Source organism: Athene cunicularia (assembly GCF_003259725.1).
Source record: "Athene cunicularia isolate RWA chromosome 4 unlocalized genomic scaffold, athCun1 chr4_part2, whole genome shotgun sequence".
NCBI lineage: Eukaryota > Metazoa > Chordata > Aves > Strigiformes > Strigidae > Athene > Athene cunicularia.
In genome coordinates, this window is record NW_020799099.1 from 8,962,797 (window position 1) to 8,979,423 (window position 16,627).

At 42.4% G+C, this 16,627-nt stretch overlaps 1 protein-coding gene across 11 annotated transcripts in view; it reads left to right on the top strand.

Annotated features, from left to right (window-relative positions):
- The window catches only part of SLC4A4 (solute carrier family 4 member 4), a 230,632-nt gene that overhangs the window by 165,168 nt on the left and 48,837 nt on the right, over window positions 1-16,627 (top strand). For all 11 annotated transcript variants that reach the window (XM_026847425.1, XM_026847427.1, XM_026847426.1 and 8 more), the window contains one exon: window positions 9,895-10,052. In XM_026847425.1, coding sequence (XP_026703226.1) covers window positions 9,895-10,052 — 158 coding nt within the window. The remainder of the gene's footprint in view (window positions 1-9,894; window positions 10,053-16,627) is intronic.

Consider the following 16,627-nt stretch of genomic DNA (forward strand, 5'->3'; position numbering starts at 1 on the left):
AGACTGTACCAACTGGAACCACCTAACTGGGTGACGTGCTGATGAGGAGTGATCCTTTTGCTGGTATGAGCTGTGTACACAAAGATTAGGTTTTTTTTTTCCACACGGCCAACTGATGTGGCTACACTGGCAAAACTATGTGTGGATTATGCCTACATCTGGAAGGTGGGCTTTGTGCTTCTGATCTCCTGGCTCTGCATCCATTCCTCTGCTGGTACAGATAACAATGGCTGCTTGCCTGGTGCTGCCTGGGTGTTTTGCTAGTGTTACTTTTCCATTCTCTCTTATTTTTAGTGCGCATCAAGATACGATTTTCTGTGCGGTTTTCAGCTTTTTAGCACATTTCAAACTACGCTGCCACACTCTGGATTGTAGTTGCAGTATCTGAGTCACAAGTGCTTTAGGTGAATGTTTATAAAAGCGTCCCCACATGACTAATCTGTGGAAATATTAGTGGTGTTGCTTCTACTTAGTATTGCTTAAGCTGTGTTTGGGATGAGCTCTCCTTTGACAATGGACCTTGGAGTTTTACTCTGCCTGTCCCACACAAGACATCTCAAAGAGCACTGAGCCTGCAGCCACATCCCGTCTCCGTTCAAGCAACCTTTTGGAGGATGAAGTTTTAATCCTCTTTGCAATGCCCAGGGGACAGTTTGTCATTTATGGTGTTAGAGCTGGGATTGTTAAGTTAGATACTGATTCGTGTAGTCTTAACAATTTGAAAATATTTTAGATTATTTTTTCAGCTTTATCTGTGTATGAAAGTGATTGAGAAGAGTCAAGTACAGCCTTTATCAGCCCCTTTGTTGGTGTAGCGAAAGTGGACCATAGGAAGCTGAGGAAGTTCCTGCTACTGTCCCTACTCCCGTGAGAAATCCTTTGGTCATGCTCCGTTAAAATGTCCTTGGCAGCTCCGAATGGTTGAATCACTAGGACTCCTTTAATGCTCAAGATGTAAAATACAGGGGACATTTAAAGAAAATCTGTTTTATCAGGGATCAGTTATTACTGAGCTGATGCAATAGCATATAGAAAATGAATATATGTTGATATAAGGGGAGTTTACTGACCTGGCATTATCTCCACTGTTGAAGGGCTTCTGTATGGGACAAAAACCGGCTCTGAATGAATATCGTCAGTCAGAAAGAGGCACAAAACCCTTCTTATTTGTTGTGGTGTGTGCACTGTTTATTCAAACTGGTGTTTCCATATCAACAGGGAATCTGTGCCAAAGCCAGCTCTGAAGTTAAAAAAAGACATTGGCCTTGTTAAGAGAAACCCTCTTGCCTTTCCTGGGGGGACCAATGGATGGGGAGGGCGCTGACGGGACCCCCCGGTTTGGAATGGAGTCCAGTGGCTAATGGTGGGAGTGTTTCATTGCTTTTCCTGTTTGAACTTCTCCTTATCTCCACGGTCACAAGCGAACATTCCTCATTTTCAGGTCTGTCAGCCTGGATGACCTACTTTCACTCCATGGAGCTCAAATGAAAATGACTGTCTTCCACTGCAGATCACTGCCACCTTTCTGAAGGAAAGGGTCTTTAGAAAGTTTAGTTAACTGGAGTTTTGTTTACTTTGGCCTTTTTTCTTGATGCAGAGAGCAGTTTTGTTTGCATTGTTTCTCCTTGCAGTCTATCAGCAGCACACCTCTGAAGCATTCTTGAGTAATGGCATAGACAAAACACAGAGCATTGCAGGTATCCCTTGAGGTGAGCATTCATGGGATAGTTTATGGGAAGGTAATCTTGAGCGTCTATGTGAACGAATACAGAATAACAGAGAGACGGTCAGATTCAAATTCCTGGGGGAATTAACTTTTCTTAAGTACAAAAGCTCTATGCATCTGTGCTCAAGTGTGGAACGCTGTGATGAAATATGATGCTGTGAGGAGGTGAACCCACATACCCCTATGCAGAGTAAACAGAAGGTAGAGTGAATTTTTAAATGGCCTCTTCCCCCAGCCTTTGTTCATGCTCTTGGGCAGCCTGGTGCTGCCTGCCAGGCTGCAAGGTCCCCTGTCTTGCACTTAGCTTTGATATAACAGGAATTTGGGGAACTAGATCCCTTTTTCCCTGTGATCAGGGACCGTTAAGCCTTCTTTTAGTTACACAAAGCACCGCTTATGCAGTTAGGCTTGTAATCTGTATGATCAGTGTTTATTCTGAATGCTCAGGTTTTGCCATACTCTGAGGGGGAAAGAGCTGTATTTAGTGGATTTGAGTTTTGCTGTATGATGAGCTAAGCAGGAGCTGGAACCTGCAGCTAAATCCTACCCTAACGTTCATGAGGATTGCTCCCTTCCTTGTCATCCCCACTGGCTGTTTTTAATAGTGCAATGCTGGAGGTTGCTGATGATAGTGAACTTAGAAATGCTATGTGGTAGAGTGAAAAAGAGCTGGTTGGAATGGACTCTCTGTTGGAATGCTAAATATAATCTAGGTGTCTTCAGTCTGCAGAAGCGTGGCTTGGGGAAGAGAAGCAAGACTTGTAAAATGATGAAGGGCATAAAACAGACGAGAAAGGGTGGAACATTTTCACCACAGGATAGGATAGCCCTGGTAGCTTTGCTTTCCAGAGTGGAACTGCCAACAGCTGTCTTCGCAGGCTTTTAAGCAAAAGCCTGGAAACTATATTTTTTCTATTTGCCAAATAGATAGCATTCTCTGTTTCTCGTGCCAGTGGTGCTTGCTTTGGTTGCTCGATTCCTCTGACAATAGTGACTAAATGCTGCTAATGGGAAGGGGAATTCAAGTTTGCACTTCAGACCTTGCGTGGCTGGAGGAAGGCGACTTACAGAGTTAGTATCTGTTTATAGCTTCCTTAAGTGAAGTCAGTGCATGGCCCTTTCTTTCTGATTTTGTTTTATTAAAATTATAAGGTGAGATGGGGATTATTTGCTATCTGTGTAATGGCATTAGCCCTGAATAACATTTTTCTTTTATTTTTCCTTTTGCTGTAAGCATGTGGGGGCTTCCCTGCTGCAGACTTGGCAGATGCTATCAAGTGAGGAAGTGGTGATATCCCATAAAGCCAGCTACTCTACCCATCGCAAAAAATCTCAGACAAGTTATGACCTCACGCTTCACTGATAAGTTTTCTTTTGTCCCAGCACTCCTTTCATTTAGGACTGATTTTTCAAACAGGGTGCAGGTGCAAAAGCTTGTTTAAAATAGATGTAAGATGGCATATGAATGGACTAGCTGTTCCCCATCTCAATTAGTCGGGACTGCTCTCCCCATGCGTCTGGCATTTAAATCCCAGCAGTGCTAATCGGGTGAGTAGCCAAAGCCAACAGGCATTGATGATTGTGCTTGGTGCGCTGCAGTGTCCTGTGCAAAGGCCAAGGTAGTTGTTGCTGCCCCATGGCATGCTGCAGAGCTCTGTTCCCGAAGAGCAACTGATTTCAAGCTTTCATAGGCTCGTAACCTCAATTGTAAAGGAAACTGTTCCTGTACAGGTGGTGTGTTTTACCTGAACTCCAGCTTATGCAGCCAGAGGTTTTTGTTTGGTAACTCTTCCTTAGGCTAGAGGTGATCAAATATGATTATGACACGTAAGGGCAAACCCGATTCTTTCAAAGATCAGTGCCTGCATGTTCCTTGCAGGCTCTTCTGCAAAGCCTGAGGCATCGTTACAGCACTGTGACTAGCTGAAGGGCTTTTCTAGTTATAATTTTAGTGCTGTATCCTGGGGTTTTGATTAGCTTTGTGTTTCTGATGCTTCAGCTAATGACTCATTTAATGGAGTTTCCACTTGCCTTGGGTATTCTCTTGCCTTGGACAAGCCTGCAAACTACTTCACAGAGTGTGCCAGGGGTCACAGGCAGGAGCCATGTGCTTGTTCAGCCACATGTTCCTTTTCATCTTCTCTTGCTCCTGGTTGTTGAGCAGCTATACACTTGGTTGTGCTAGGTGCTCCCAAAAGAAAGGAAGAAGCTTTCTATCCTTTACAAAATATTTGAGTGATTTAGGAAAAATCAGTATGACTTATTTTTTTAGTATTTTGCCAGGAGGTCCCTGGCACATAACTTACCCGGGTGCTCTCTTGGCCCTGGTGACTGTGGTTGCTCCTTCCTGCTTCCCAGGCCTGTGAGCTGGCCTCTTGCCTTTCCTTTACACTTGCATTTCAGTATGGAAATGTCAATTGTTGGGAGCTAGCAGGGAAGGCAGCATCCATGCGAGGGCAAGGCAGACAGGTCTATTGCACAGTATTGTGCCCAAGAGCAAATGAGTAGATGCAATAAAAGCTGTGTGTACTTAGGAAATGCCTTCATTTCCAATAAAGCTTAAATGATGCTGCTGATAATAGAATGTTAAAATACATTTAAGGACATAGTGATTTTTCAGGTTGCCATACCTTTTTGCAGGTACAGCGTCGGAAATCTGTGGCCTTTAACATAACATTAGTGGTTGGGTTGGGATGATACTCACTTTAGCAGGGTACAGGGAAAGTGAATCTAGTGCTTCTAGCTGTATGGCCATCCTTGCCTCCCTCCTTGTTCTCAGGTGCTGCTGAGGACTCAAATCCTTTGAAGCTTCTTTGGGGAATAGTTCAAAATGGGTTGTAAGTGCTGACTGCACCCTTCCCATCATCTATCTGATAAATGATTTAAGAAAGTGGTGAGTGGTGCTGTAAAACTCATTTGGAGCAAAAAATCACTATAATGAGAGCTCTTCAAAATTAGTCATGGTGTTTTGACTTGAGATCTTGCATGTCGGTTCTGGTTCAGAAAGGCACCAGGGTTTGGGCCAACATTGTGCTTGTTCAGCAGCACACGTAAGCGTGCAACCAACATGCTTGGCAAAGTTGAACATTTATTGGGGATTTGCCACCTTCCTGATATCTTTTATCTCCAGTTTCCTGCAAAACACTATTCATAGGAGAACTGGTAGCATTTCTGCAAGCTTCCTCCACAGAGCTCCTTGATGCTTATTTAATATTTTCTCTGGTGGTAATCCTGACTGAAGCATGCAGGAGTAGGATTGTTTCAGCAGTTTTCTTCCTGCTGAATCAGTAATTCATGCCTTTTCATGAGACTTTTTCCATTTTTCTACTTCTCCGAGTTGCCTGACAAAGCTCGTTACGGATTCGTAGCCGAGTTTAGTGTTACCCCCCATTGGTGTTTCTGGCAGTACATCCTCCCTTGCCATTCACCCTCAGCCAGACAAACACAGAGCATCTCCAAAGATCATTGAGGATGGGGGGTGGTGAGTTGAGAACGAACCAAGGGCAGGATTTTTCAAAAGCCTTCCACTTCACATGAATTCTGCCACAGCTGAAGTTAGAAACAAAAGCCATCTCAGATCTGAGAATGCCCGGAAATTCTCCTCTGTCTTCAAAGACACAGCCTGAGTGCTAAGGCAGAGGGGTACATCTAAGATGGGAGCAGTGGTGCCCCTCACCAATGTGGCCAAGGCCGCAGGAGCTTTGCTGGTGCTGTGGAGAAGGCAGAAGGGGGGTAAGAGCAGCACTACTGCAGCAGGCTTGATTGAGCTATAATTTAATAACCTAGAAGAAAGGCAATCTGGTGCCAGGCTAAAGAGATTTCCAGTGCCAGAAAGATACCAGAAAAGAGCCAGGAGAGGCTGATTTTTAAAATTCAGCTGCTGCTGCTGCAGTGTTGTCCCATTATTAAATCAGAAGCAGATGATGACTTTTCTCCATAGCTGGGCTTAGTTAATATTTTGTCAGCTAGTGGATGCATGTTGCAGAGCCCTGTGGACCCGCTCATGTCTGCTGTGGTACCATTACAGTACATAAGTGCAGAGATGAGAAGAATAACCTTCAGGCTGTAAGGAACTATTTTTAGCATGAAGCTATAGCTATGCTCGGGGAAAAGACATATAAATGAGAGTAAGCCTTGCAGTTGGCTGATGAGAATGATGCTGGTCAGTAGATTTCTTCCGACACTCTGGTTTAATGGTGCTAAGCACAGAGTTACACCTCAGATATCATTTGTATGCCCTGGGAAGGATTACTGGAAATGTATAAATACAGCTTTATAAGTCATCTTTGAAGCTCACTTTCCTGTAGTTTTGAGCACTGCTGTTCAGTAACACAACAGATAGATGCTTTGCTGCATTTTTAGAAGCACTGCTTATATTGTAACTGGAGTCCCAGTGCTGCTTTCCTTGCTGGTGGATTCACCTTATGTCAGCTCCTCTGGTGCTGCTCCCAGACTTGAGGATTTCCCATCGCTTGTGCTGCAAGCAGACAGCCCTCAGAAAGACCCAAGGTGTCAGTAGCAGAATGTCTTGCTCTCTATGGTCTCCCTTTTCAAGTCAGAAAATGCATATCCTGATTCAGGAACTGGGGTAGCTCTCTCTAGACGAAATGGACAAAACTTATTTCCACTCTGCAGTGACAGGCTGCCTTAGGTGACACTGTTTTGGGTGTAACACTTGGCAGTCCATGTGTAATGGTGTTAGAGGAGGCAGGAGAGGCCATGCATACATGTTTAGAGCCACAAATAAGAGTGGGCTTGCCATGAATGAAGAGTTAAACTCCAAATATGTCAAAAAATATGTGTATTCCCATGTGCTTTTCATATATTCATCAGGCAGCAAAAATTGATAGGAAATTCTACTGAATACTTAATTTTTTTTTTAAATTATACAATATGATAAATAACTACATTGTTTTGCTTTGAGATAGGACCTTTTTTTTAAAGTAAAAAAAATCAAGTTGTGTTGGTTTTACACTAGACTAAAATCTAGATCTTAAGTATGAGAAAACCTGAAGATGAGCAGTGCAATTGCACTAGTGTATGCTTGTGGTGGCTTCACCAGCTCCCTTTGTCGTGTTTCCAGCGTAGCTGTTGTCACTGTTAATGAAGAAGGCAGAAATGTAGGAAGAGAGTGAAAGAACACTGGAAAAAGCACCACCAACCCTAAAAAAGCTCAGATAACATTGCAGGCTTATGTTACTGAGGAGAAAGGAGCAGTCAAAGATCATCAGAGTACAGAGAGAATAAGGCTAGAAAGGCATCATGGGACATGTTAGAATAATCTGGGTTGGTAAGGAAATCAGATTACTAGAGTAATCAGAAAGAAATTTTGGTGTCCTAGTTGAATTTCTTTAGCTAGAAAATATTTGTTGAAATGCTTGAGTTCTTCATATACTGACATCTCTCTGTACATGGGTGCACTTCAGAAGAATCTGTCCATTTCCAGCAATGATTTTGATTTTCTTTTCTCCTTCACCATCCTTAACAAGGATAACCTAAACCTTTAGGGATAAGCAGCTGATCAGAGCAAGCCTGCCAGCTGGTTTGGTTCATTTTCCCAGGAGGTATCTCTACCTCTTCAACAAAAGAGTTAGACGTCTTTATGTTTTTATCCTTGTACCACACACAGCTCAGCAGCACAATGGGGCCTTGCTGCTGCCATAGCACCACATTGTATCTTAGTCCTAAAGATAAGGGGGAAAAACCCCCAAACTCTATTTCAAAGTATCAGCAGGTTTCTTAGAGTTTGCTCTTTTTTTGCTTCTGAACACAACTCTTTCAGGAAAATCAGAGGACAGACTGGTCATGAGAGAAAAGCTTCCTGTGAGTGTAGCGAAGGCTGTTTTGATGAATTTTGCTTTAGCAGCCTGACAGAGCGGGTCATTTTGTGTCTCTTAGAGGTGCTTGGGGAAAAAATCCCCAACATGCTGCCTAGAAAAGGGGAGCTGAGGAGCAGCATCCTCCTCTGCCACTGGGCATCTCACCTTTCTTCTGACAGCACCCTTGACCCTCCTCTGGTGCACCTCTGCAGCAGTGGGTCCTGTACCTGTTAAGGGAAGATACTGAAGTGGTTTTGTCAGCCCCCCAGACAATCGCTGGCTCAGCAAAGTCTTGTTACAGAGCTCTCCATTAATGAGCATCAGATTTCTGTAACAGGTTTTGCTGAGTGTGTCCCTAAAACTTGTGCATCTGAGCATTTTATCATTTGCTCTTTCTTCCAAGGGATACGTTATCAAGTAATTAACAGTTGGCAGCATCAGTTTAAAGCTACAAAGGTTATGTTGGGAAATTACCATACATGTTGTTTTGGTTTTTTTTTTTCTTGTGCGTTTAAGGTATTCTAGTTCATAAATATTAAAACCGTCAGTCAGTGTGTGCTTTGGGGCTTCTGAGAGCTTGTGGAGCCAGACTGCAGTGGGAGCTGCTGTGTGTTTGAGGTAGATCTGCTGAAGTGGATTTCTTTGCCATGGGGCTACAATGATTTTTCAATAGATCAGGCAGAGTGATATATATGTATGTACTCCAGATGATAGCAGTTCATTTACTTAAAACTTCAGTGTGAGGTTCTTAAAATCTCTCTCTGACAGAAAGATATTAACGTAATAGAGGACAGTTGGGATCACCGTAGGAGTTCCCTGTGGCAGGGTAAAACATCAGCTGCAGTAACTTGATTATAAAGCTTGATTATATAGTTGTTTAATTGATACTGGAAACATGAGAGGTCTTTTAGCTACACAGTAACTAGCAACCGTGTTAGCTGCCATTTGGTGGTGGGGTTTTACAGGTATTTGATGGAGGGTGGAATTTCTGTGTGCTGTCAGAGTAAAGGATGAAGACAGGCAATTATTGCTACCTGCCTGCTTGTTGACCATTTTTTAAAAAATGCCCTTACCCTCAATTTCTACTTGCATAACTGTGTTGCTGTTGTACAAATTACAGAAATTCATTAAGGGTAGATATGATTGTGCTTCAAAGTAACTAGTTGCATTTGGTATAGATACAAATAGAAACATACACCCTTCTCTTGCTTGGTATTTGTGCTGGGGCTAGCAGAGTGCTTGGAGCCTCGTCAGGAGGGGAAGAGTTAACACAGATTCCCCACAGTGAGCATCTGGAGGGGGTTCACTGTGTCACCCAACCCATCCTGGCTCAGGACCCATGCAGTGGCCCAGTGTGCTGCTCACAACAACCTTCTTCCTCATCTTCCCCCAACTCCCACCTTGGTTTCTCTGTCCAGGCAATGGTGCTTTTATTTTCTTTGGAAACCCTCTCTGATTTATCTCATCTTCATGGATGCCCCTTCTCACTTTACTTCTTCACAAGGCTTTCTCTTCCTTCAGATCTTTGGGAGGTGAGGGATGTAGTAGCCATCCAGCATCATTATGTAGAAGGATTGAGAAGGGGGTTTCTCCTGGGCAAAATGTCTTTAATGATGTGACATGTTCCTCTGTCCCACTTCAGCCATGCTCTACTCTGTGCTTTGTGGGCAGCAGCCTGCGGGAGGGCTGAGGGCTCAGTGATGGTGGAAGCAGTAATGAGCCAGTCTCTCACCTGGACAGTTATTGAGACCATTAGGGTAGTTTCAAAACCAGGATGCTTACTATTTTTGCCCAATGACTACTCATGTGCTGGCCTGCACAGGCAATGGTAATAATGGCTTTGGACCACCTCAAGCAAATTTTAGATTAAGGGAGAAGCCACAGGCTAGGAAACATACTCCTAAAAGCCTGTACTAAGCTTAGTCTTTTTCTGGAAACTTGAAAAGACACATACACAGTGAAATGCAGGTACACAGCTCCTGGAGTCCATTGTTCAGGGTTAGTTTTCCTCAGGCCAGTCTTTTCTGTAGCAGTGACTGCAGATCGTAGAGTTTCACTTCCACTACTAAAATGTGCCTGTCCTTCCCCATCATTTGGATGACCGGGCAGCGAGGTGGGGTAGTGGTTCCTGAAACCCTGCCCACGTCTACTTATCTTCCTCAGTGCTGCACACCTTTTTCTCCATGAAATAACACCATCTCAGGTCTTTAAACACAAACAGAGGCAGCCAAAGATATATGCTGACCAAGGAGGAAATCTGGATGAAAACTGCGTAAATAAGATTGCACGTTCCTGTTTGCCTGCGTAACGAGTCTTAATTTTCTTTTCCTTCCTCTTTCCCTGCTGCAGCTGAAGAATAAATTCATGAAGAAATTGCCCCGTGATGCTGAGGCCTCCAATGTGCTGGTGGGGGAGGTAGACTTCCTGGAGAGTCCTTTCATTGCCTTCGTCCGGCTGCAGCAGGCGGTCATGTTGGGTGCTCTGACTGAAGTCCCTGTACCTACCCGGTAAGAGAATTCAGCCCCTGGCCAGGGGAAAGAAATTGGAAACTGCATTTCCACTTTATAAAATAAAATCACCAGGCCAGAAGAAGGCATTCTTCATTGCTTTCCATCATGTGACATGCATAACTGTTGGTATTAGTGATTTGAAGTACAAAACTCACTGTAGCTGCTTAATAATTGTCAGGTCCTGAATTTGGTTGTAAGATATAAACTGTAAAACACACAGACATTACACAAACACACTAACTTAACAACTTAGCATTAAAGGGCATTATCAGTGTGAAATTTAGCTACGGGGCCTTTTTTTCCTGCCCCTTATGATTCCTCCCCAACACACGCTGAACATAGCTCAGATTCCCTCTGCATGTTTTTACAGTACATGTTCTTCCTCTTTAAAACTTACATTAGATGAAGGATGCAATTCTGGCCCTGCTGGGGAAAAAAAAAAAGTCAGGTAAACTGGGGCATACAATTCTGTTGGGGTGGTCACACTATATGTTGCTTTGTAATGCATAATGGTTCAGAGAAAAATGTCATGTAAATATTTTATTAATTGTGACTCATGTTGCAAATTAATGTCTCACAAATATGAATATCTTATGTTCTTAAATATTTGAATATGTGTAGCTATCCGTACAGTGAGTGTCTATATCTAGCAGAATAGCAAAGCTAAAGTCCTGTTTGAATTTTCAGCAGTATTACCCTTAGTTATATAAATGCATCTTGTTTATGATGTAATGTAGTAGAGAAAAATTATCAGTATAGATGTCCAGCACATCTGCTGTGTGTGAGCATTATGGAGTAGTGTATCTTTGCTTCATGTATACACAAACACCCCCGTGAAGTGAGAACTGTAAAAATGGTTAGTATGAAAAGGTAATGCAGCTCCCTAAGAATGGAGCACAGAGAGAGGGACAGGAGGGGCCCAGGGGACAGTCTGCAGCTGGTTTGCAGTGTCCCTGTTTGTCTCGGCAGTGCCTTGTTCCTTGGCACTGCTGCACGCCTGGGCTCTGTCATGTTTTTGGTGTCGGCTTCCAAAGCCTTTACTTTGCATTTTGCTTCTAATTTGGGAGTTTAAATTGCACCTTTCACATCACTAATGTGCAAATACATATTTTATGTGGATGGTTTCAAGGGCTTTCAATACACAGTAAAAGTTGTGATTTGATTAATGCCTAGAGGGTTTGAGTCTGTATCAATATTTTGTGAGAAGAGACACAGTATCACAACAAAAGCACAAGGCTAGTGCATTACTGATACTGTAATGAATCACAGCCATTGTATGGAATGAAAATATATGGTTGTTACAATCTGCACCTTATTTCCCTGTACACATCAAAGGAAAAAAATGATCTAGTTTTGTTATTTGTTTAATTGCCTTCTAGTAATGCAGCAGTGTTTGTATTTCTTGGATTTTCATGAAGTAACTCCTTACAATAACCGTGTCAACAACTGTTTGCACGTGCTGGGTGTTCTGGTAGGAGTATGGGGAGATAAAACTGGCTTAATTTTATAAAAGGTTATTCTTCATTCCTCAGTATTACTGAGCTCTATATACTTCAGTATTTCAGTTTCCAAGTCTAATCCCACTTAACTCTTTTATTTAAAGACTTTGAATGCTTTTCAGCAGATACAAAATTAAGTATTGTTTGTTTTGGTAGTGGGAGCCAGGAAGTTACATCTAGGATTGTTGAATGACCTCATTACTCAATAGCATTAATCAAGACAATATGTTCTTCCATGCCAACATTTTTTTCCAGGAAATAGTATTATCCATTTGCTGTCCTCCAAACCAAATGCTAGCCCTAATCAAAGCAGGGAGGCTCATTAGATGGCTTTCGTGAGTAATGAAGAGCTATTTCCAACGGCTGCATCCTGTGAAATTCAATCACGGAAATCCCATCAGGGCCCAGGCAAGCTATGATGGGGCGTCTCCTTGGCCAGCGCCGAGTCTCAGCTATCCATGGTGACCCAGGTCTATCAAGTAACTGCAGCATGACCTGCTTCTGTCTCCCTCTCTTTTGAAAGCAGCAGGTTGTTTCTATGTGGGGCAGGCTGGGAGTGAAACACCCAGGTTTCAGCAAAGGTCTGTGGGCATGCTGGTCTCTAACACAGAGGGGAAGTAGCCTTTTTATGGCCATTTATTCCCTTGGTGATATGCACTTTCCTTTACTTAAATTTTTTCTTAAAAGAAAGCAGAAATATCTGATAAACTCTGTAAGAAAAGTTTCTCAGCAGGGTGTTTTCATACAGCATTAGTAATAAGAATCAGGGATCTGAAATGGGTATAGAGAGATCCCAGCATTTGTGTTGCATTTTCTTTTTACCGTTCAGACTGAAAAAACCTTTTAGGACTTTGGTTTTCTTGTGTTGAATTTAATTCCACAGTGCTATGAACTCCTCATTTTGTCAAGCTTAGCTACTGTGCTTGCAGCATGGCTTGGGTATGGCTGCTTCTCCTCTGGACAATGCAATAGAGGTAACTTTTTATTTTCATAAAAGAAATGTGCAAACATGTGTTTAGGTATGCTGCATTAATGTAAAGTTGGTGGGGAGAAAAGATGAAGAATGAGCTAGGGAAAGATTTTTTTGGAGATAAGCTGTATAGACTTGCACAGTCTAACATGTAGTGCTGGGAAATTGCCTGTGTCTACAAGTCTCAAATGAAATGAAGTAACTTGCCCAAAGGTCACTTAAGAAGCATGTGGCAGAACCAGGAGTCAGGTTCTCCTCCCTTGCCTCCTAATGTAAGCTTTTAACTGCAGAGGCATCTTTTCTTCTTCATATGTGAGGATGAAATGTCCCCCCCCCCCCCCGTCTCTCTCAAAAATAAAAACATTTTCTTCAGAACCTTACTGAGAGTCCTTTGTGTAGGTGCCTTTAACCATTATGGAGTTGTTGCTCTTGTTTCAGATTAGAGAGAGGCATGGACAAGCAGGCTGAACTTGAATCTCCTTGTAGTTGCTGTTCCTCTTTTTTTATTTCAGGGGCAGGACACGGAATGACCTTGTTTCCTGCACTGATGGTCACCTTGCAAAGAGGCCATGGTGATGCTTGGTCCTGGGACACTTTTCACCATGACCCTTACCCTGTAAGGGAACTTGATAGTCATGGGCATTACGAATTTCTTGCAGGATGTCCCAGATGGATGGCAAAATGCTCATGCTGCACTGACTTTGGAGCCTGTCCATGTTGTATTCACTTCCCACCTCCTAAGTGTGCTCTGCATGTGATTTCATGGAGATTTTTAGCCAGATTTCTCAGAAGCACAGCACATAAAACCTTGTTGCCTTCTTGGGCAAACTAGATTGAAATTATGCCCCGGAGTCTTTGGTGTCACCTCCCACCAAGGTCCAGGAGGGTTGTGTTTGCTCCTAGCAGATTATTAGGTCCATAACCCCAAGTTCCTAGGCTTGTGCACAGTATTGCTGTGGTGCCCCATTTAGATCTTCTAGGTTCATTGACTGGGTCTACCATGTATTGACAGGACATGTTTGTCCATTTTGAATTGGAATTACTCATCTGTGAGAATGAATCTTTTCATGTTGGGTTTGGTGGCATAGTCCATGTGATTAGAAGGTGAATCATACACAGTCGGTGGTCATCATCTGCTTAAGAAGGATAAAGCGCGCAAAAATGATGGAACAGTGCTTTAGGTAAAAGAGTAATAAATTACTGAGTTTCTGGCTTGTTATCAGCTTGGAAGCAAAAGATTTTGGATGCTTTGACTGTGCTGAGTGTCCTGGGTATGAGGGCTGTCAGCCCTGTCTGTAAGCATTTGAGAGGAACATTGAATTTTGTTACTACTTCAGAGCGACTTTGAGCTAAGTGATGCAAGGTGAAACCTCACATTCTCTGCCTTGAAGCATCTTTAGCAATGTTATGTATAAGAAATGTGCGTTGGGTAACTCCGCATGTGTTGTGTGCACAGGGAGGAATTCTGTTCTGGCCTGAATCTTGGCAGATGAAGAGGAAGAGTATGTCACCACTGGAAGTGAGGGCTTTCTTGGGTGGAAGTATTCATAACTAAAAGATAATAAATGCATGCAAACATAGTCTAGTCCAAACCACTAAAATGCATTAATGGGTTTGTGTTTATAATATTTGGCCCTTTAAAAGGTCGTCTTACACATGCTGAAGGCAATTCTGAGCTGAATCAATCAGGACAAAGAATTTAGAAAGTGTCACAAACTGCTTGTTTTCAAGAACGTTTTAGTAAGTGCAAGAGCATTCAGGTACTTCTGTTATGCATTGGAAAAGAGCCAGCTGATGTTATTATTTCAAAAGATGGTTATGAAAATCTCTCATTCCCCTGGAAAATCAGGAGAATGCCGAGCAGCAACTTCTTAAGTTATGAACCTTTTTCTTAAATTATGTGGGTAATTTGCATCCTAGAGTTTTAAAAGGGTTGGTTGAAGACCAGTTTGTCTTTAATGTTGTTTTATAATAATTCATGAAACACAGGGAAATTTTCAGGAGGTAGGAGGAGGGCAGAGGACATGACCTAGGTGTGTATGCCTTAGTCACCTCCCTGTGAACCTTAAAACACTTGAAAGCCTTAGGAAGAACTCGATTAGGAAGCGTTACTGTAATGTCAATTAAGATGTATTTATTGATCCTGTTCTACTAACTTGATGCCTTTTTTTTAATAGGACTCTAGACTTTTTAGAATAGAAAGTACTTGTTTGGATATAATGTATCTTATATTTGACTTAGTACCTCATGATATTTTGATTTAGGAAGCTCAAATAATACTTAATACAGTGCTTGTAAGGGAAGGACTACTTCTGGTGATGTGTCACACCTCTCAACCCTGTTGTGTCTCACATTCTGTCAGCAGCATTTGAGAAAATGTATAGTTAATATATCAAAGGCTGACAAATAAGGAAGAGGGTGTCTCCATGTCCCAGACCAATACAGTCATCTGTGCTTTAACTTGCCCCCATGTCAGCTTCTCTCTCAAGGCACAGAGATCACTGGTGAAAGAACTGTGCTCTGAGTCATACTTTTCTGTGGGTGATGCTGGGGTGATCCCTGGATATAGCAGATCATTCTGACAGTGCTGGAACTGCTAAAGCCTGGTTTCCTAGAAGTATGTACCATGTTCTTTCCCTCCACCATGGCAATAATCCCATCTCTCCCCATCATCCTATCAGGTTTCCTAAGGCTTCCCATGCTTGTCCTGTCCCCTGACTCGCTGTTCCTAACTTCATTTTCCTCAGGAAAGCAGGCTCACATGATGTTCCTGAGTAAACACAGGTTATTTAATCTATATATTTGCACTGACAAAACCACCAGCTCTTGGATGATTTCCCTGAGGAAGACACTGATGCACTGGAGAAAGATCACAGAAGAGCCGTTGAAGTGATGAAAGAGAGGAGAAAAGCCTCAAATGGCTTAGCCTTACTGACAGGTGGCTACGAGTGACTGGATCGATAGGGGAGGATATTTAAAGGAATTTAATTATTGAGGGTTCTTCAGTCTAGCTATGAGAGACATTTGAAATTTATGTCTGGAAGTTGAAGCTAACCCAAATTCACACTGGAAGTAATGCAAAAGGTTTTAGATAAGACAAGTTACCAAAGGTTATAGTGTGTTTATTTTCCATTACTGATTGAAAGGTATGGCTGTAATTGGAAAAATGCTTAATTCAGGAAGCTTTAAAGTTGTTTTGAGCAGCTTTTAGTGTTTCTGTTTGAAACACATGCTGATAGGGAGTTTGCTGAAAATTGCCCCAGTAATTCCCATTCTTTGCTAAATTAGGTGAAATGGAGAAGTTGGTCTCTTGCCATGTGGCTTCTTTTGTTGCTAATTGCAAGGATGAGTTGATGGGAGAGAAAGACTTTTATCTCAAGATCACTACTTAGAGTCCAGCTCAGGCTGAATGCACAAAATGACACTGTCTGACCAGCACGATGGTCTCCACTGAAATCCACAGGCCACCAAATATTGGCCATTGTGCGAGGTGGCCAATAGAAGTAACAGGGCTTCCTTAACAAACCAAGGTGAAGAGATGAGAATGAAGACAGATGTATTTTCATGACATAGCCATGAATCAAATCTTTTTTTTTTTCCTGGGACAAATCTGAACAGGGGATTTGTAGGAAGCTTGTATTTCTAGAGCCAAGGCCATAGATGCTGTGTGAGTAAGGAGCTGCCAGCTTGGCACCTGTCTACAGCATGAAATCAACTTTAGAGTATTTCTACAGGAGGTAATGGCTTTTATCGTTTCTGCATTGATACCTTGGCCTTGCTTATGAAACTTAGTTTAAGAATTGGGAGTGTCTAAGATAAGGCTTAGGTCTTTCTTGAACGAGTATTATTTGAATGGGGCTATCTTTTTTTTTTTTAAAAATTCCAGTCCAGGAGGATCTAGGTACATTTGAAGATCCAACCTTGAGGCTGTACTTCATACTTTTTCTGAGTGTCTGTTAAGAGGTTGGAAAACCCAGCCACCTTTCACCAGCATTCCTGTTACTCTGGCACAACTGCAAGACAGTTTTATTGGCAGAGCAGCCATTTTCCCTGTATAGCCTTTTCCATCAAGGAATCTAATTAGAACATACTGTCACGTAGGC